Here is a 20,982-nt window from a genome sequence, read left to right as displayed (position 1 = left end):
AGGCCACAGAACATATCCACACTGCAAGTTGATGGTTTATTTTATAGTCCGAGGTAAACAAGGTAATTTACAACATTCTTGTAAGTTTCACTTGTTTTGGCAGCACTTGCTGCACCTCCCACAGCTGGTTAGCTACCCAGGAAAGATCTAGGGAGCAGTCACAAGATCAAGCTTAATTATGCTTAAAGGGGTGTGTCCTCCAAGCTGGAACTTGTTTTCGACTGTGCTAGCTGGTCAGTCCGAGGATTAACCCTGTAACTGCTCCCTATTCTTCCCCTCTTGTCTTGGAATGGACCAGAGTCTAAAATATTTTATTGAACACTTATCCAGTATTCAGTGGATGTAGAAAAAAGAAGAAACTTTCTTTTTAGCCCTTTTTTTGGCTGTTGCTTTTCTATTGGGATCTAGAGAGAAATCAAAACTAGTTCCAGTGTGAAGAAATTTAAATCTAATTAATTTGGGTTGCAAGTCATTATATATTTCCTGTTGTTTAAATTGTTTTCTACAGTATCAAAGCACTTGGTGCTTGTGTTCTATAGTCTTGTCCATGTTTGAGGGTTTCCATGCTAAGGGAAGGCAGTAGTGTTTTCATTTTTAGAAATTTAATAAATCTTTATTGTTCAGATTATTACAATAGCTCCTCTTTTTTCCCCCCCATATCTCCCCTCTACCCAGTTCCCACCCCACCCTCTGCCTTCACACCCCCATCCTCATCCATAGGTGTACGATTTTTGTCCAGTCTCTCTGCACCCCCACACCCTTTTCCTCCCAAAAATTGTCAGACTACTTTCTTTCTATACCCCTGATTCTATGATTCTATTATATTCACCAGTTTATTCTGTTCATCAGATTTTTTTTTACTCGATTTTTAGATTCACTTGTTGATAGATATGTATTTGTTCATAATTTTTATCTTTACCTTTTTCTTCTTCCTCTTCTTAAAGAATACCTTTCAGCATTTCATATAATACTGGTTTGGTGGTGATGAACTCCTTTAGCTTTTTCTTATTTGTGAAACTCTTTATCTGTCCTTCAATTCTGAATGATAGCTTTGCTGGGTAGAGCAATCTTGGTTGTATGTTCTTGCTATTCATCACTTTGAATATTTCTTGCCACTCCCATCTGGCCTGCATAGTTTCTGTTGAGAAATCAGCTGACATTTGTATGGGTAACTAACTTTTTCTCTTGCTGCTTTTAATATTCTCTCCTTGTCTTTTGCTCTTATCATTTTAATTATGATGTGTCTTGGTGTGGTCCTCTTTGGATTTCTTTTGTTTGGGGTTCTCTGTGCTTCCTGGACTTGTAAGTCTATTTCTTTCACCAGATGGGGGAAGTTTTCGGTCATTATTTCTTCAAATATGTTTTCAGTATCTTGCTCTCTTCTGGCACCCCCATAATTCTGATGTTGGTACGCTTGAAGTTATCCCAGAGGCTCCTTATACTATCTTCATAGTTTTGGATTCCTTTTTCTTTTTACTTTTCCAGTTGAGTGTTTTTTTGCTTTGTATTTCAAATCTTTGACTTGATTCTTGCAATCCTCTAGTCTACTGTTGGATCTCTGTAATTATTCTTTATTTTAGTGAGTATATGCTTAATTTCTAGTTGGTCCTTTTTCATATCCTCAAGGGTCTTGCTAAATTTATTGTCCTTTTCTAGAAAATTCTTGAAAAACCTTATAACCGTGGTTTTGAATTCTATATCCAGTTGTTTGCTTTCCTCCATTTCTGTTATTTGTGACCTGTTTCCTCGTCTCTGCTTTTTGACTGCTTCCCTAAGTTGATGGAGTGTCTTTGTGTGCTAGGTGTTCTATAGGGCCCAGTGGCTCAGCGTCCTCAGTTACCTGAGGTGGACACTTGGTGCACCCCTTGTGTACACAGTCTTGTTGCAGTTAAGCCTTGATTGTTGTTGGTATCACTGGGAGGAATTGACCTCCAGGCCAATTGGCTGTGAGGATCAGCTGTGTCTATGCTGGGACAACTGTGCTGGAGAAACCCTTATGAGACAAGACTTGCTTCGGTGGGGCTTTGGTTCTCACTGAGTATGCCCCCTGAATGTGCCCCTTATGGATCTGAGGAGTTGTAATATGGATGGTCCTACTCTGACCCCTGGGTACACTGGCTCTTGGATCTCCAAGCAGATGCTAATTTAGCCTCTGCCTAAGGCCACCTAGCAGGAGCTACAGAGAGAACTGCAGATTCTTCTTCTTTGTTTGGGTTTTGGAGGTGCCCAGATAAGGCCCAGCTGTGAAGCACTGCAAACTGCTCCGGGGCCTTGGGCCTTCTTTTGGATTTTCTGGGTTTCACTGACTCAACTACAGTTTGTTAGGTAAGTTTAGAATTCAGAGGACCAGGCCATTCTTGTGCAAAAGCCTCTGTGCTCAGTTTGGATAGGGCGGATTCTCAGGGTGGAGCAAGCAGCAATGGCTTTATGGGGCAGGATCTCAGGGTGGAGCAAACAGCAATGGCTTCTCATCAGCCCTGCCCTACGAGGCTGCTGGGTCTCAGTGTCCTGTGGTAATCCCTGTGAGCACCTCTGAGAGAAAGCCACCCTTGAGTTTTGCCCGCTGCCAGACAGTCCAATTTCTCCCCATATGAGTCTGGGTCTCCAGAGTCTCGCCCTGAACTGGAATTCAGAGCAGTCAGGACTTTTTATCTCCGTTCCAATTGAGAAAGTCTGTACCTCTGCCTTTACTTCCACAGCTCCTCTGAGTTTCAGTGTGCTTTTCTCTTCTAGATGTAGAATTTCCATTCAGCTAGCCTTCCCGTGGTTCTGGATGATGTCTGTTTTGTCTTTTAGTTGTAGGTTTGAAATTGTTGTGTGAGGCAGCAGTTCAGATGTTTACCTATGCTGCCATCTTGGTTTCTCTCAAATTCTTTGTTTTTCCACAGAGCTTAGCCCACTATAAGGAATAATAAGGCTTTCTTTTATAACCTAACAATTTCAGCTTTAGATAAACTTTTAAATATTTCATTGAAACTTGATTGTGAATTATTTTCATAGCTTTTTAATAGTCAACAGGTAACTTTTGCTTTGCCATTTAGTATTACGTATATTAAAAATAGATTCTCCAGCACTGGCCGGTGTGGCTTTGTTGGTTGGAACATCAACCTGCGTACCAAAGGGTCGTGGTTTTGATTTCCAGTCAGGGCACGTGCTCAAGTTGTGGGTTTGATCCCCAGTTGGGATGTGTGCAGGAGGCTTCTGATTGAAGTTTTTCTCCTTCTCCTTTCCTTCCTCTTTTCTCCTCTCGCTCTAAAATTAATTTTTTAAAAATACTCATGAGATTAAAAAGTTGCTTCATTGTTATTAAACCAGAGGCCCGATGCACGAAGATTCATGCAAGAATGGGCCTTCCTTCCCCTGGCTGCTGGCATCACCTTCATTCTGGCCTAGAGCTGCCTTTCCACCTTCCCACATTGCCCAGAGACCCAGAGTGGCTGGAGCAGTGTGGAACACCTGAGTCGTCATCTTGGTGATGAGGCAAGCAACCCGCTCTGTCCCCAGCCGCTGGGGCCTGTGTATGCAAATTAACCCCACCAGCTTTGTGAGTTAATTTGCATACTCCAGATTGGCTGGTGGGTGTTGCAAAGCTGCAGTCAATTTGCATCTTACTATTTTATTAGTGTAGATTCTATCCAAGTGTTCTGTGTTACTTGCCAGTGTATCTTTGGAGGTACAGTCTTAGTAAATAATAACTTTTTAAAAATATCCTACTATTTTTCTAAGTTTCAAATGGTTTTAAGAGGACTTTTTACACTTAGTTTGCTGCAGAAGATGTTAGAATGGGCAGTCACAGAAAACAGAGAAGCAAAAACTAATCCAGTTACTGCTGAAAATGCCTTCCGACTCATGCTGATCATACAGGACTTTCTGCAGTCAGAGGGACTAGTTAATTCAAACACATGGACTGAGAAGGTATAGTAATATTTCTTTTGAAATTATATCTTTGGTAATAAAAGACTCTTTCTTGCTAACTTTAAACAAATTTTGTATTCCCCCTTTTCAGAGTATTAATATTTAATCAGATGCAATAAGCATGGATAAGATGTGATAGTCAGATTTTTGTTAGCTTGTTACTAGGATAAGTCTTTTGGCTTTTATTAACTGTACATTGAACTAGTTTTGAGATATTTATAATTTGTATTAGTGTTGGGGAAAACTCATCATCAGATTAAAGAACTGAATATTTTCCTTTTTCAATTTTTCCTTTGCATTAGCTTTTAGAGGATATGATGCTGCTCTTCGACTGTTTGTCAGTGTGGTATTCTGAAAGTCCATTATGGGTTAAACTCTCTCAAATTCAAATCCAGATGCTTCTAGGATTTATTGGAAGGGGTAATTTGCAGGTTTGTCAATTCTTTTACACATTTTCTATATTTCCAAGCAATTTAGGAATTATTTGTGTGATAACTAGATAATAATATGTTTTCAGTATTTTAATTTTTTTAATTAGTTCCAAAATATTTATGATTTAATTTTTGTTTTAGTTTTGAGAGTCAGCTAATTATTTTTTTCTGATTTTTATGACTCAGTATATTTTTAAAGTTTTCCTTTAAAATATTTATATGTAGCTTATATTAAAAGTCATTGCTCATATCTATATTTAATGAAGCTAGAAGCTATACTGCTTGCATAGACTATATATGTTCAGTTTAGGCAAATTATTTAATTTTTAAATATATTTTTTATTGATTTCAGAGAGGAAGGGAGAGGGAGAGTTAGAAACAGACTGAACCCACAACCTGGACATATGCCTGACCAGGAATCAAACCATGACTTCTGGTTCATATGTTGATACTCGACCACTGAGCCACACCGGATGGGCTAGGCAAATTATTGTTTTAAGTTGTTCATTTCAAAATCATATTCTGTTACTCCGCTAATCCACTAATCCAGTTTACATTCTATTTAATATTTTTTCATTCATCACACACCTACTGAATATCTTCCAAGTATTAGCATTTTTTAGAGAGAGAGAGAGAGACAGTGACAGAGAGACATAAATTTGTTGTTTCACTTATTCATTAATTCGTTGGTTGATTCTTATATGTGCCCTGACCAGGGATTGTACCAGCAACCTTTGTGTATAATGTTCTAACCAACTGAGCTCTACTTGGCCAGGGTAGGGTAATTAGATTTCTGATCAAAGGACTTGTTCCTGTCCTTTATGTATCAGAATGCTTTTGATTGCAAATAATAGAAACATCAAGTCCAACTGACTTCTTAAGATTAATTGGTTTATATTATTGAAAATTCCATAGTTCAAATGAGTTCAAGGCATGATTCAGTCAAGGCTCCAGTTCCATTTATTTGCTGTTCTTGCAGCACTGCTCTCCATCGCATGTCCTTTGGTCCTAAGCATGGCTGCTCTTATTGTCACAGAATGGTTGCCAACAGCTCCTGTGGCTATGTGCTTCTTTATTCATATTCAGAGAAAGAGAGTGCTTCTTCCTACAGTCACTGTTGGTAGATAGTTCTTCATGGATCTCTTGTGTTTCTGCATATCATAACTAGAGACCTTGGATGGTTTTTTTTATGAATGGTCTGAGGATGCATGTATAGTGAACAGCTTTGGAAAGCAGAGATCATGTCTTTTCTCCAGAGCAAAAGGCAGGTTTGTTTACTGTCCAGCAAAATAAAGATAATGTCTCTCTGCCAAGCAAAGTTTAGGCACACTTACTACCACATATAAAAGACTTGGGTTCTTTGTGCTCAGGGTTCCTTTCTTATAATGCAACCATGGTGTGTGCTGGCATCATCTAGTCCTATTCATCCCTCACCATGGGGGCTGCAGTTGGGAAACCAAGGTAAATGGTGATATTCTGCCTTTTGCTATTGCTGCAGATCTTTGTTTCTGACCCAGGAGTCTAATGTCTTCTGCCAGTATCTATGAAACTATGTTAGACTAACTTAGCTTAAAGGTGAGATAAATTCTGAGACCCTTCACATTTCTTAACAGTTATGTAAAAATAGTTCTGAACTTGTACTAAGGCTATTCCTGAATGAATCCTTGTGACAATGATAATGACATGAGTTGATTGAATTAGTCACTGTGGCAAAGGATTGGAAGTTTGGCTTTTAACTTTTAGGACCTATTTTTGGAACTAGAAGTGGAATCATTCCCCTATCCTTGCAGACTGTAAGAGGAATAGAATGGATGTTAGCTTAATTAGCCACCACAACTTTACTACATATTCCAAATTAAACATATGGTAGATACATTCATAATTTCTTTTAAAAACAAACAACAACTTCAAGAGTGAAAGAACTTTTGCTATCACTAATGTTGGCTTTATTCTGCTCTGTCTTACCTATTTTCCTTTAGGTTTGTGCAATGGCATCAGCTAAGCTAAACAGCCTTCTGCAGACCAAAGTGATTGAAAGTCAGGATGAAGCATGCTATATTTTAGGGAAGCTAGAACATGTTCTAAGCCAATCAATCAAGGAACAAACAGAAATCTACTCATTTCTGATTCCCCTCATCCGTACTCTGGTTTCCAAAATTTATGAGCTTCTCTTCATGAACTTGCACCTGCCTACCTTACCTTTCACCAATGGTAGTTCCTCATTTTTTGAAGATTTTCAAGAATATTGCAGTTCAAGTGAATGGCAAGTTTACATTGAAAAATATGTAAGTTTTACCTTTTTTGAGTGAGATTTTTCTGCTAAATTATTTTTATGAAAGTATATATTAAATATTGTATATATTTTTATAAGATTATACCTTATATGAAGCAGTATGAAACCCATACATTTTATGATGGTCATGAGAACATGGCACTTTATTGGAAAGATTGTTATGAAGCCTTAATGGTGAATAAGCATAAAAGAGACCGGGAAGGAGGAGAAAGCAAGCTCAAGTTTCAGGTAAAAATTGTTAAGTGTTTTAATATCTAGTTGTTTTTTTTATGTTGATTTCAAGTAACAATAAGCCTAATGTCTAATTTTCTACAATTATTTCAGAATTGGAAGGAAAACTTTGATCAGTAACAAGAATTTAATAGTGGTTATATAAAAGTCTTTTAAGCTGATAATAGGTTTCTCTAAGGAGTCTGGATATAAATCAGTGCTTAGAGGGAAATTTGTATCATTAAATATTTATATTAGAAAAGAAGGGCCTTAAATTAATAATTTAAGTTTCCACCTTAAACTAGAAAAAGAAATGTAATCTAATTAAATTAGTTTCTAAGTCAATGAAATTGGAAGTAGAAAAACAATAAAGAAAATCAATGAAACCAAAATCTAGTTATTCAAAATATCAATAAAATCGATAAATTTCTAGCCAGATTTACAAAGCAAAAAAAAAAAAAAAAAATAAAAAATAGCCAATAACCAAATAAAAGGGGAAGTATTATCACTGACTTAACAGACATCAACATGATAATAAAAGATTATTACAAACCAGTCTATGAACATAAATGGCATGACAAGTGAAGTGAATCAATTTCTTGATAAATTTACAAAACACAGTAATAAATAGATAACCTGGATAGTCTTATGCATGTTAAGGATAATTGAATTTATTAGTAAAAACAAGTAAACAACTTCCAAAAGGGCAAACTTCAGAAGCGGTTTTTTCACTGGCAAATTTTACCAAACATAATGGAGAAATGATACCAATTCCTCACAATCTCTTCAGAAATAGAAAAGTGGGATCAATTCTCAATTCATTATATGAAGGCAATATTACCTTCCTGTTCAAATCATACAAAATAGTACAAGAAAACTACAGACCATTGTCTCTCAGGAACATTGGTGCCAACCAAATACAGCAATGTATGGAAAAATAATATATCACAATCAGATAGAGTTTATCTTGGGAATGCAAGGCTGGTTCAACATTTGATAATCAAACAATATAATGGACCATACTTTATCAAGAAAAAAAATACATGATCAGATAACATACGGAAAAGTATTTGATAAAATTTAACATCCATTTGTGATCAAAGCTTTTAGCAAGCTGGAAACAAAAGGGGAGTACATAAATTTCTATATAATTCCTATAGCTAATTTTGTATTTAGGGTGAACAAGTAACAGTGCTTTCCTATAGGACAGTGGTTGGCAAACTCATTAGTTAACAAAGCCAAATATCAATAGTACAACGATTGGAATTTCTTTTGAGAGCCAAATTTCTTAAACTTCTTCTAATGTCACTTCTTCAAAATAGACTTGCCCAGGCCATGGTATTTTGTGGAAGAGCCACACTCAAGGGGCCAAAGAGCTGCATGTAGCTCAAGAACTGCAGTTTGCCAACCACGGCTATAGAATAAAGAAGATAAAGAACTAAGCAGGAATGTCTCCTCTCACTATTCCTATTCACTATTGCTTCGTAAGTCCTAGCAAATGCAGTAAGAACAGAAAAAGAAATGAAAGACATTTACATTGGGACAGAAGAAATACAACTATTTGCAGATAACATGATTTTCTATGTAGAAAATTCTAAGAAATCTATTGAAAATGTTTTACAATTAATGACTTTAGCAAGATTGCAGAACACAAAATCAATACACAAAATTCGATCATATTTCTGTAGGTTAAGCAATAAACAACTGAAAACTGAAATTTAAAAAAATACTTAGAGTCCTGGCCAGCATTGCTCAGTGGTTAGAATGCTGACCCACGTACCGAAAGGTTGGGTTTGATATCTGGTGAAGGGTGCATACCTGTGTTGCAGGTTCTATCCTATCCCCAGTCAGGGCACAGGTGGGAGGCAAACAAATGATATGTCTCTTTCATAGCAATGCTTCTCTCTCTTCCTCTCTCCCTCTCCTCTACTTTCCACTTTCTCTAAAAACCAATGGGAAAAAATGTCCTCACTACTTGGGTGAAGATAAAAAATATATATACTATTTAGAGTATCTCTAAAAAAATGAAATACTTAGCTATCAGTTTAACAAAATATTCATAAAAACTATAAAATGTTGATGAAACAAATTGAAGACCAAATAAAATGCATGTTTATTTCATAACATAGGCTCCTTGTTGGTTATTTCCTCAAGTTTAAAAACACAATGGGTATGGCTAGAATCATATCATGCTTCATTAAGGGAAATTATTGCTGAAGAATAAGAAAATTTTGCTGATTACCAGCTTCTTGTGCTATATGATTTTATTGGGTCAAAATTTGAAAGTTATGGCATTAAAATTTCAAATATACCTGTAAATATATGATTCGGTGGTATTATTTATTGCTGTTTCAGGAATTTTTTGTGGAGCCATTTAATCGAAAAGCACGCCAAGAGAACTTGAGGTATAATAATATGCTTAAACAACTTAACACTCAACAGTTAGCCACTCTGAGACGCTGGAAGGCAATACAGATCTATCTTACATGTGAAAGGGGACCTTGGGCTGAAAGGTATGAATGTATACCATCTATTAAGTAACCTTTTCTTTAGAACTCTGGTCTAGAACTTTTTAAGCCAATGACCTCTCCAATACAATTTAAAAAACGTTCAATTTATAAAAGTACATGAGAAATGGGAGAATAGGATATGCATTTATTTATTTTTTTAATTGTGAAGTTATATGTCCTTTCTTTGGAATATGATGAATGATTGGAATTAGGCTTATAATGTGTAAAGACCTGTAAAATGTTAATATAATAATATTAAATGGGGGAAATAAAAGTTTCAAAATATATGGGATAACATCATGATATGTAAAATGCAGTTTAAGACCAGAAAGAAACACACTCACTGTTGCTGTGATGACCTTTGGAAAACAAACAATGAAGGAAAAAATTGCTGCCAGAGGTTGCTGTCACAGGTCACAGCTAGGCAAGTGTATGCATTTTAAAATTCAAGTTAAAAAAGCATCTGAGTTCCTTAGTATATTATGGATATTAATCACTTACCGGTTATATCATTTGCAACTTACTTCTGCCATTCATTAGGTGGTCTTTATTTATGTTCAGACACTACTTATGCTACCTATAAACCACATGGCATTTTAGGCACACACCAAAAAAAGTTAGCTTGCCTTAGATACCTCATATATAAACTGTAGTTACACATGCATTGGTTTTCTCTCAGTTTTTTTTTTTTAATCAAAATAAGTTAATGAATGTGAATGTTTTTATAAAATGGTGTTAAGCACATGTAAAGTACCTATACTTTCTAATTTTATTTCAGTCTTTGTAACTTTAAACTAAATAATTTTATGTGTTTATTTTGAATATTGATAGGAAACAAAATCCAATTCACTGGAAATTAGCTAATGTAGAAAATTATTCCCGTATGAGACTTAAGTTGGTGCCGAATTATAATTTCAAAACCCATGATGAAGCTAGTGCTTTGAGAGATAATCTAGGTGAGTCCCAGTGGCTATTTATTTGTTGAAGATAGTAAGGGTGTTGATGGGGTTCATTATTATTTTTATTGTTTACTCATGAAAGAAGGATGATAATTTAGAATTGATATTTAAGTAGTTACATGTATTAAATTCTGTTACTGTTGGCCTAAGTCTAACATGACTTCCTATTTAAATTGATTGTAATTTTTCAAACAAAAAAATAATTTAAAATCATAAAATTATACTGTCATTCATGTGAAATGTGTTCTCTCTAATATCCATTGGGTACAGTGAAACAATGGTCCTTTCTCCTTACTTTTGCTTACCAAGACTGAGGCCGATGTTAAACATATCTAGAATTCTTGGCAATGCTAGGCCTTTCTTCTATTACGTATTCTTACAGAATTCTAGATACTTAAGAGTCTTAGATGGGCCAATGTCTTTTTCTTAAAAATGCATAGCCTGCAGTAATTCGAAGCAGACTTTAAAGCAAGTGTGTCAAACTCATGGTTAGCTGGCTGTAAGTTTGACATGCTTGCTTTAAAGATTCTATAATTCTTTAGAAAACCATTCTTTTCTAACTTTCTGCCTTGGCATTTCTCCCTTTTGAAGAGAGGTACTCCAAAATACAGATTAAGAGTCATTGGCCAGTTGTGCGTATACATAGCTACCTGTGTTCCATTGTGTCTGTTGTGTTCTTTTATGTTCAGTTACTAAGTTACAGATGAAATTAGTACCAGTTTTTAAATTTTTTTAAAAGTTCCTTAATATATTGGTCAGTAGAGTTGATGCCATAAAATTAATCAAGAGAGCTAAGTACCTTCTTTATTTGTAATGCACATTATCATATAATTAATAGTCAGAACTTACAAAAAGAACTATAGTATGATTTTTTTGAACTTTGTGGTTAATAGATATTTTGTTTTTAAATAGGTGTCCAACCCTCACAGCCTTCCAGTGATTCATTGCTTTTGGAAGTAGTGAAACAAGTAAAAGTTAGTGATATGGAGGAAGATAAGTTAGATCTTTCTGAAGAAGAAATAACAGCCAGAGTAAATATGTATGTATATGTATTTGAAATTACTTAAAATTATTTTGTTCTGAGAAGTGGGATTATAAAATTTTGTAAGATAATTTGCTTAAAATTTTAATACTATACATTTCCAGGATCCAACAGTTAACGTTATATCAGCTGTTAGGAATATATCAGTGTTAACTGAGATTATTGCGGAAGGCTTCTTAGAACTGAATTAACTTGAAGCTGGACCTTGAAATTAGAAACTATTTGATTTGAATGATAATGGAAATATAACATCCATTTTATGGTTTATAGCTTAGATGGAAGGTACAGCATGAAATATAACTCTTAAGCAAAAGTAAGAAATTATAAAGATAAAAGCAAATGCCAGCCAGCATGGCTCAGTGATTGAGTATTGATCTATGAACAAAGAGATCATAGTTCGATTCCTGGTCAAGGCATATGCCCAGGTTGTGGGTATGAACCCCATTGTGGGCTGTGTAGAAGGCAGGCGATCAATGATTCTCTCTTATTGATGTTTCTCTCTTTTTCCCTCTCTCTCTGCTTGACTCTCTTCCTCTCCTTCTCCCTCTCAGAAATCAATAAAAAAAAGATAAAAGCCGAAATTCATGGAAAAGAAAAAAACAGAAAGATAAAACTAAAGTTGTTTATTTTTGTTGTTGTCATTTGTTGTTAATCCTCACCTGAGCATATTTTTCCATTGATTTTTAGAACTAGTGGAAGGGAGGAAGGGAAATATATAGAGAGAAACATCAATGTGAGAGACAGATTATTGATTGGTTGCCTGGACCAGGGATTGCACCCCAGCCCAGGGCAGGCATCAAGCCTGCAATCAAGGTATATGCCCTTGACCGGAATCCAACCTGAGACCCTTCATTCCACAGGCCAATGCTCTATCCATTGAGTCAAATCAGTTAGGGCTAAAGCTTTTTATTAAAACACAGATAACAAAATAATAAACTTCTATCCAGACTGGTTAAGTAAGAAAGAAAAACAACATAAATTACCAGTATCAGCAATGAAAGAGGAGATAATACTACAAATATTAAAATTATTAAAAAGAAATGCTAATGACCACTTTATACCAATAAATTTGCAAATTTAAATGAAATGCATAAATTCTTAATATATTTTGTATAAGTAAAAAAATACCATATTCAAATATAAATCTCATGTCTTATAAAATTAATATCTTATTTACAAAGAATTATTCTACTTCATATTTAAACAATTTAAATATTGTCCCATATTCTCATTACTAGTTTCAAAAAAAGTATTTTTACATTTTAATTGTATATAACCTATTAAAACAAAATTCAGTGAATTTTTAATACTACTGGCAGAGGTACTGGCCATGTAATTTTAGTTATATTTGGGAGATATGAATTGGTCCATGAAATATATTGTGAATAAAGGATTTTAACATTAGTGGTTCCATAAATTATTATTAGAAGTGCTAATTATGATGGATTTTTAAACTGTGAAATGAGACTTTCCAAGAGCAAATCAAACTAGAGCATCATCATCATTATAGTATCCCTGACAAGAAACAAGGTAATGCTATGTACTGCTAATCTCCATACCTTACTTAGAGTGAAGTCAGTTTTGATTGGTTTTTGTTTTTACAGTGATGAGAATAAAGAACAGGATCAAAAAGAAAAGTTGGTGTTCTCAGTAGACTGTGAACTCATTACAATAATTGACATAATTCCTGGCAGATTAGAAATCACTACTCAACACATTTACTTCTATGATGGCAGCATTGAAAAAGAAGATGGTGAGGAGTTCTGGGGGAATGATTTCTGTTGTTCAGTATTAAGTATCCAGTATGTCAGTCATTAATGTGAAAAGAAAAATCAAATGGGACTGTGGAATTATAATCTACCATGAAAAGGAGAAATGGAGAGTCATATGAGATTAAATTTATATTCAACAATGTATTTAAGGGAATTGCTATAAACTTAAGTTATAAAATACAATAATAATTTTACTTTGTATGTCCACTCATTCCTGTAGGCTTCTCACCTAATACTTTATCTAAAAATAAAAGGATATTTAAATCTAAGATGTGAATAAAAAGAGAGAAAAATGTTTCTAAGATATAATATTCAAATTATTTTGTATTCTAATAGGAAGTAAAATAGCTATAGCATTTTTAAATAGTTTAAGAGAAACAATTTAAACATCCAATAAATTTAACAAATAGTGTTTTAATATAGAAATTGAATTCCTTTTCCCTAAGTGCTACTTTTGTTGGGAAACTAGGAAGTATTTTCTGCATAGCATGAGTACCTTTTTATGGCACTTAGTCACAGGATTCCTTCTGTTTTAAGGGGTAGGCTTTGATTTCAAGTGGCCTCATTCTCAAGTTCGAGAGATTCACCTGCGGCGTTACAACTTAAGGAGGTCAGCCGTTGAGATCTTTCATGTTGACCAATCCAACTACTTTCTCAACTTCAAAAAAGAGGTATGTAAGATGCTAACTTTTTTGGAAGCCCCAAAGTATTAGCTTGAAATCATTTTCCAGTTAGTGAGCTATAATGAAACTTTGGAAACACTTCTTTCATCAAGTCGAAAAGTTAGATGAAAAAGTATGTACAGGGTTGGGCAAACGTAAGTTTACAGTTGTTCGTGTGGAAAATAAATAGGAACGCAAGAATAAACACTATGTTTTGTATACTCACGAATGTAAACCTACTTTTGCCCCACCCTGTACTTTGGAGGCTAGACAGTATATGCATTTTTGTTGGGATTTATGTTTGAGTGTATAGGGAGTGCTTGTTTTCAGTTTTTATATATGAGTAGGTAGGAGAATATTGAGTGTTAGCCAATACGTAACTCATGGTATCCAATTGTGAAATAATATGGAATATATATAATATGATTGGATTCATGCAATTAGGTTAGGTTCAACTAAATAATGGGGCATGTATTTAGTCTGGAGTAGAGTAAATTCTTAAGCAGTGTAAATAATGAATAGATTACCAGTCACTGAAGCCAGGTTCCCTGGGTCCAAGTATCTGCTCCACCATTAGCTGTGTAAACTTTGACATATTACTTGCCACATCCTTTCTTCCCTCTACCATTCTCTTGGAGTCAGACTTGCATCACATTCTGACGTGTGCCCCCACCTTACTAAGCTCTCTCTCCACTCTCTCTCTCTCAAACTTCTCTCCTAATAAAATTGTTTCATGCTCAAGTCTGTCTTGGGGAGTGATAGTGAGTAAAGTTTCTTTTGGGGATGATGAAAATGTATCAAAGATAGAAACTGCTTATGGATGCACAACTCAAATGTACAAATTAGACCACTGACTTGTATACTTAAATGGTGAATTTTATGGTATAGAAATTATCTCAATAAAGCTGTTACAAAAGCTTTAATCCTGGTCTGTCTTGATCAATTTTTAATAGGTCAGAAACAAAGTATATAGCAGACTATTGTCATTTCATTCTCCAAATAGTTATGGAACTAGATCACCACAGGAGTTATTCAAAGCATCAGGATTGACACAGGTAGGAAATTGTGTTCATTTTACATCTCAGAGTTTTGCGTAAAAGTAAAACTTACTTCTTCTGATTATTTTATTTTGATTATTATAACTGTTGTTCTTCCATTCAGATTGATCTTTTAAATTATCTTTGAATCTTTGTTTCCCTCACACATACAGTGCCCTGTCCTCCAGCTCTCATACTACTCAGTTTATAAATATATCTTATGAATTTTTTTTTGTTTTTTTGTGTGCTAATTTTCTCTTTTTAAAAAAGAATGGTTTTTTTCCCTTAATAATGAAAGTAACCCATGTATGAGGTAACAAATGGGGAAATATAAAAGGCAAAAAGGTTAAAAGCATTATTCTTCTGACAACCAAAGCTAATGCTTTTGTGTATTTAACCCTCACCTATTTCCTAACATCTCTTTACCCTGTACTGCCAAAATCCCAGGAAAGGCCATTGTTTTTGCAGTCCAGAACTGTTAGTAGTTTCCTAATTAGAGTCTCTAATCCTGGCTCTCTCCTTCATCCACATGTGCATTAATAGTTTATTTTATTTTTCAATTACAGTATTTAGTATTATTTTATATTGGGTTCAGGTGTATAGCATAGTGGTTAAACAATTATATAATTTAGGAAGTGATCCCCCTACTAATTTTAGTTCTCACCTGACACTATATATGATTTTTACAATATTATTGACTGTATTTTCTATACTGTACTTTAATCATAATCTTAAGTGTTGTTCAAAAAGCCATCAGCCATTTCTTTTCTGTTGCTTATAGAATAAGCTTTATGTAATAAAATACAGTCTCTGTTTTCTGTGGAATAAATTTTATTAATTAAATTTCTCAAATTGGCACCTAAAAACAATTATAGTTGGGCTTTTAATAAACTCTGAATATATATATTAATTTCTCACCATTTACCATAAGTTACATACCTTTTTTAAATGTTAAATATTTATTATCATTTATTGAACATTTTTATTAATATAAATCATAATAGAGAACCCAAAACTAGACCTCCCCTCCAAATATTTGGGAATTTAGTAGCATTTCAAATTTAGTCAAGAAAAAAATCTTCAATATTCTCTACATGGTGTTATAATAACTAAGTTATATACCTTGAATGTTAGTCTGTAAGCAAAATTCTCTAGCATGCCCACACTGTGTAGAGTAATATTAGCACGCTAGGTACAATAAGGTGATAAAAGAAAAAAAATATGATTGTCTTTCTTCAGAAAATTTTGTATCCAATGTGTAGCAAAATTTTTCCTCCATGCTCTATAAAGACAGTTTTCTGAGGTTAATGTAATACTCATATAAAATTTGTAGATCATTCTAGTATATTAAGATAAAACAATATATACATATATGAAAATTTAATTTATAATAAACTTTTAAAATTAAAATTTTTTAAAGATAACCAAAAAAATATTTAATTGAAATAAAGAATTTGTCTGTAGACCTTTTAGATTGCAGTATAAAATTTCTGTGGAAATTTCTGTTCCTTTCTTAGAGGCCAATTTTAAAAAGAGAGTGGATTTAGAAAAAAAATTGATTTTATGTATCTATTAAGCCTTTTTTGAAGCCCCATTCCTTTTATCAAAAAGATGATAGAGATGAGAAAAAAAGATTGTCAGTAATCCGTAATAGATACTGATTTCTAAGACACATAGAATAATTTTGGTTTTCTTTTCTGTGCTGTCTAGAAATGGGTGAATAGAGAGATATCAAATTTTGACTACCTTATTCAAATAAATACAATGGCAGGCCGAACCTATAATGACCTTGCACAGTATCCTGTGGTAAGTTTTATATAAATATGGCATCGCCTTTCAGTTTTATAGTATACAAAATACATTGCATATGACAGTTATTTTTTTATTTTTAAAAAGATATAAAATGCTTTTGCCTTTCTGTAAATTTTCTAACCTGCTATTTTCAAGAATTACATAACCATAACAAATAATTAAAAATAAAGACCTTTTTTAATTTTGCTTCATTGAAAATATTCCATTGGAATTACAGGAAATGATACTTTTGGTTATTGAAATAAAGATTAACATTGGCAATAGGTAAAGAATTTTTAAAGACTTTTTTTTTTTGCTTTTAGGTAAGCATTTGATGTTCTATATGGAGATAGTAGTTTTTTTAGGAAGAGATGTCTAAATTATAAATTGTGTTTCTTAGTTCCCCTGGATTCTACAAGATTATACTTCAGAAGAGTTGGACTTTAATAACCCATCTGTATTTCGAGATCTTTCCAAACCAATTGGAGTAGTTAATGATAAAAATGCCAAAATCATGCGAGAAAAGTAAGTGCCTTTATCATTTTGAAAGATATACATTGGTTATTTGAATTTGTGTTTATTTCTATGGCCAACCAAGTGTTATTCTATTTAAATGCATAACTACTTTGGCTAGTCAGTCTGATAATTCCTTCAATAAGTTTTCTTGAAAATGTATCAGTTGTGCTATAAATATCTTAACTGTAGGCTATTTCCCTTTGCCAGATTTAAATTAATACTACTTATAACTTCCTTTCACTTTGTAATAAGTATGTACAAAAGGGTAATAAGTTCTTGAAATTTTTCTTCCCAGGTATTATAGACTTAACTTGCTAATCTAACATGTAAAAATACTCATCTAAAGTAATATTTTAGTAGATATAAAATTAATAATGCTAACCTGTTATTCACAAATATTGTGAGTGAAGAACAGTGAAATGTGTGGACATTTTAAAAGTGCCATTTTAGTTAGAAAATATTTTATAATTTTATATATTTACTAAAGGCCTGGTGCATGAAATTCATGCACTGGGGTAGGGGGAGGTCCTTCAGCCTAGCCTGCGCTCTCTTGCAATCCGGGACCTCTCGGGATGTCTGACTACCTGCTTAGGCCCAACCCAGGGCTAAGCCAGCAGTCAGGCATCCCTCTTGCAATCTGGGATTTCTTGCTCCTTGCTGCTCAGTTCACTGCTCCTCAGTGCTGCAGCAGCAGTGAGTGAGGCTACCTTACTCATCAGCCATGAGCCTGGGTTCTGGCTAAGTGGCTGCTCCCCCTGTGGGAGTGTAATGACCACCACGGGGCAGCTCCTGTGTTGAGCATCTGCCCCTGGTGGTCAGTGTGCATCATAGTGACTAGTCATTCTGGTCGTTCTGCCATAACAGTCGCTTAGACTTTTATCATATAAATTATGTAGATATTTTACCCTATAAATGTGTCGGGGTTTTTTTTTTTTCAAAGCCACCTGCAGACAAGTAAAAGTAATTTTCATTCCCTTTTTCTCCATGTGAACTTGTAGATGACTTGTCAGTTATGATTTCTAATAATAAGGACAGACTTAGTTGTAGATTTATTTGGGAATAGATGGTACATTATTTCTTTTTTTATTCTTTTATTTGCAAATCTTCCTCAGGACTTTTTGTAGTGTTTAATATTTGACTTGATTTACTAGTGGAATTTGGCAGTTTATATATTACCTCACTGCTATTAGTCAAACATTATTTTTCTGACGATAATAAAATGAAAGGTTTATTTTTAACACTAAGCCACAGGAAATACTTACCATATAAATAACTTATTGATAAACAAAGGTACAAGTGATTTTAAATTTCAATAGTCTATTTTTTTTGCATAGTTACAAATGATTTTGACCTGAAAACTTATTTTTTATTCCCCTGAATATTAGTGATTTCAGTATAAAAGGAATTGGTTTCAGCTTGAGGAACTAATTAGTATTTTGGTTGAAAATTTGTGTCTGTTGCTTCAAATAAACTGTTCACTCGTATTTAAATTTTATACCCCAAAATTCAGATATCACCATTCAAACCATTAAAAACAATTACTCCTATTGTACTGCTTTTATGTACTACTGGTGGGAATAAGTATCAGTTATAGTGTTTGCAGAATCACTATATGTCCTTCTATAATGATCTGGTTGAGACCTTGCTCCTGTCCACTATTTCCTTCATCTTTTTCTTTTAGGCATTCATTTTCATAATTCTTTTTTTTTCTTTTTAAAATATGTTTTATTGATTTTTTTTTTTTTTTTTTTTTACTGAGAGAAAGGGAGAGGGATAGAGAATTAGGAATATCAATGAGAGAAACATCCATCAGCTGCCTCCTGCACACCTCCTACTGGGGATGTGCCCGCAACAAGGTACATGCCCTTGACCGGAATTGAACCTGGGACCTTTCAGTCTGCAGGCCGACACTCTATCCATTAAGCCAAACCAGTTAGGGCCATTTCCATAATTCTTGACTGATTCTCCATATGTTTCTTCTATTACCTTTGTCCCAATAGTATGTCTACTTATCACATTGCTTGCAATAGCAAAAAAAAAAACAAAAAACAAAACCCCAAATAACCTAAATATTTAAAAGTAAGAAATAGTTATAAATTGTCATATATCCATATGTGTACTTGTTATAAATACCACATACCTATTAAAAATAGACTACTTAGTCATTTGGAAAGATGCTAATAGAAAACTGTTAAATGATGATAAATTATAAGCAATATATTATGTATAGGACTTTTATGTTAAAATATAATTGTGTATTGACTTATACATTAGGGATTGACTGATATTCACAAAAATGTTCATATATTAGCTGATTTTTAAGCTTGGGTGTTTTTTTTTTTTTTATCTCTGTGTTTTCTCATTTACTTACAGTGAACATGTATTATTGCATAATACAGAACTGTTCCCGAATCCAATATTAGTGATATTTCATTGTTCAGAAAAAAGTATTACTGAATAAATTTTTTTCTATTGATTAAATGGTGTCTTGATATGAATACATATATTATGAAATATTAGTAAGAACTTCTTAAAAACTGTTTTCAACAATGCAATACAACCTTATCTCCTAATTTAATTTTATTGTTGTGGCTACAAAACTTTAGTATTTTTTTTTGGTTTGTTTTTTAGATATGAAAATTTTGAGGATCCAATGGGAACTATTGATAAATTTCATTATGGTACTCATTATTCAAATTCTGCTGGAGTTATGCACTATCTTATTCGTACAGAACCATTCACTACTCTCCACATTCAGCTTCAAAGTGGAAGGTATGTTTTGGGTAAATATACCATTTCCTTAAGACTACACGTTATTGTTAAAAACTCTTTGCCTTCAGGTCATGTACTGTATAATAGGGCCATATCTTTTTTATTCTCCTCTATTAAGTTTTGATTCTGTCGCTTCTAGATAAATAATCTAGTTTGAGAATGGGTCACTCCAATTGACAAACACAAATGACTTTTAAGGAGAATTTTTTTTTTTTTTACTATTTTCCAGTGCACCTGTTATTCTTACTATAGTTTTACCATTGACTTAGAGTTAGAACTGATTTAGAGCTAGATCCAAATCATCTACCAAAAATTAAAACCTAGCCAATGCCTACATAGTCCTCCTAAAAAATATTAATCAAGAGAAATAAAAAGGAGGACTAAAGGGCTCTTACATTATTAGTAGCAGCTCAAATAGGTCTGTATGCCATTGTCTCGTATTACCTGTTAGTTTTAAAATGTATCTATGTTATACATTTTCCTAATGATCCTGAAGAAACAAACTTCTTTATTGAGTCCTCAGTTCCTCAGTGTATCCCCCAGGTAGTTCTCTTCTGATTCATATTTTGTCTTCCATGTTGCAGTATTCTTTAACATTACCATTTGCCTTTCCTACCCAATTAAGAGCTATGTAAGCATTGCCTATTCTCCTGTCTTTACAAGTAGCTTTTATTTCTCAAAATTAGCCCTAGTCCATTTTTTCCAATTTTAGTACTTTAAGACTTGGCTTTTAAGAAGAGAACTCTGTTCTCAAGATGACTGCAAATCTCCAAATGTTACATTTATAATGATAAGCAAGTAATTTCTCCTCCAGTAAAGTATACTGTGGTTTTTTTCAGCTTTTAATTTTATGAACAAATGATTTTTTACAAAGCTTTGAAAATAGATTCTGTTTGTGCTTCAAAGGACACCATTAAGAAAATGAAAAGATAGCCCATTTAGTGGGAAAAAATATTTGCAAATTGTATATCTGATAAAGGACTTTTAACTAGACTATACTAGTATAGAGAACCCATACAACACAATAATAGACAACCCAAATAACTACTGGACACAAAGGATCTTAATAGAC

General features: G+C 33.7%; 1 protein-coding gene across 8 annotated transcripts in view; it reads left to right on the top strand.

The window, feature by feature from the left end:
• NBEAL1 (neurobeachin like 1) overlaps positions 1–20,982 on the top strand; it is a 109,899-nt gene that overhangs the window by 59,357 nt on the left and 29,560 nt on the right. For 7 of the 8 annotated variants that reach the window (XM_036420685.2, XM_045575607.1, XM_036420686.2 and 4 more), the window contains 13 exons: positions 3,762–3,915; positions 4,218–4,346; positions 6,326–6,631; positions 6,718–6,867; positions 9,205–9,362; positions 10,191–10,315; positions 11,231–11,357; positions 12,965–13,113; positions 13,670–13,803; positions 14,748–14,849; positions 16,542–16,637; positions 17,023–17,147; positions 19,770–19,910. In XM_036420685.2, the coding sequence (XP_036276578.1) occupies positions 3,762–3,915; positions 4,218–4,346; positions 6,326–6,631; positions 6,718–6,867; positions 9,205–9,362; positions 10,191–10,315; positions 11,231–11,357; positions 12,965–13,113; positions 13,670–13,803; positions 14,748–14,849; positions 16,542–16,637; positions 17,023–17,147; positions 19,770–19,910 (1,896 nt within the window). The remainder of the gene's footprint in view (positions 1–3,761; positions 3,916–4,217; positions 4,347–6,325; positions 6,632–6,717; positions 6,868–9,204; positions 9,363–10,190; positions 10,316–11,230; positions 11,358–12,964; positions 13,114–13,669; positions 13,804–14,747; positions 14,850–16,541; positions 16,638–17,022; positions 17,148–19,769; positions 19,911–20,982) is intronic. The other variant, XM_036420683.2, reaches the window with a different exon arrangement.

This window comes from Pipistrellus kuhlii, unplaced genomic scaffold (assembly GCF_014108245.1).
Source record: "Pipistrellus kuhlii isolate mPipKuh1 unplaced genomic scaffold, mPipKuh1.p scaffold_m20_p_7, whole genome shotgun sequence".
Taxonomy (NCBI): domain Eukaryota; kingdom Metazoa; phylum Chordata; class Mammalia; order Chiroptera; family Vespertilionidae; genus Pipistrellus; species Pipistrellus kuhlii.
Note: the sequence above shows the minus strand (reverse complement) of the source record. Positions and strands in the feature narration are given on the sequence as shown.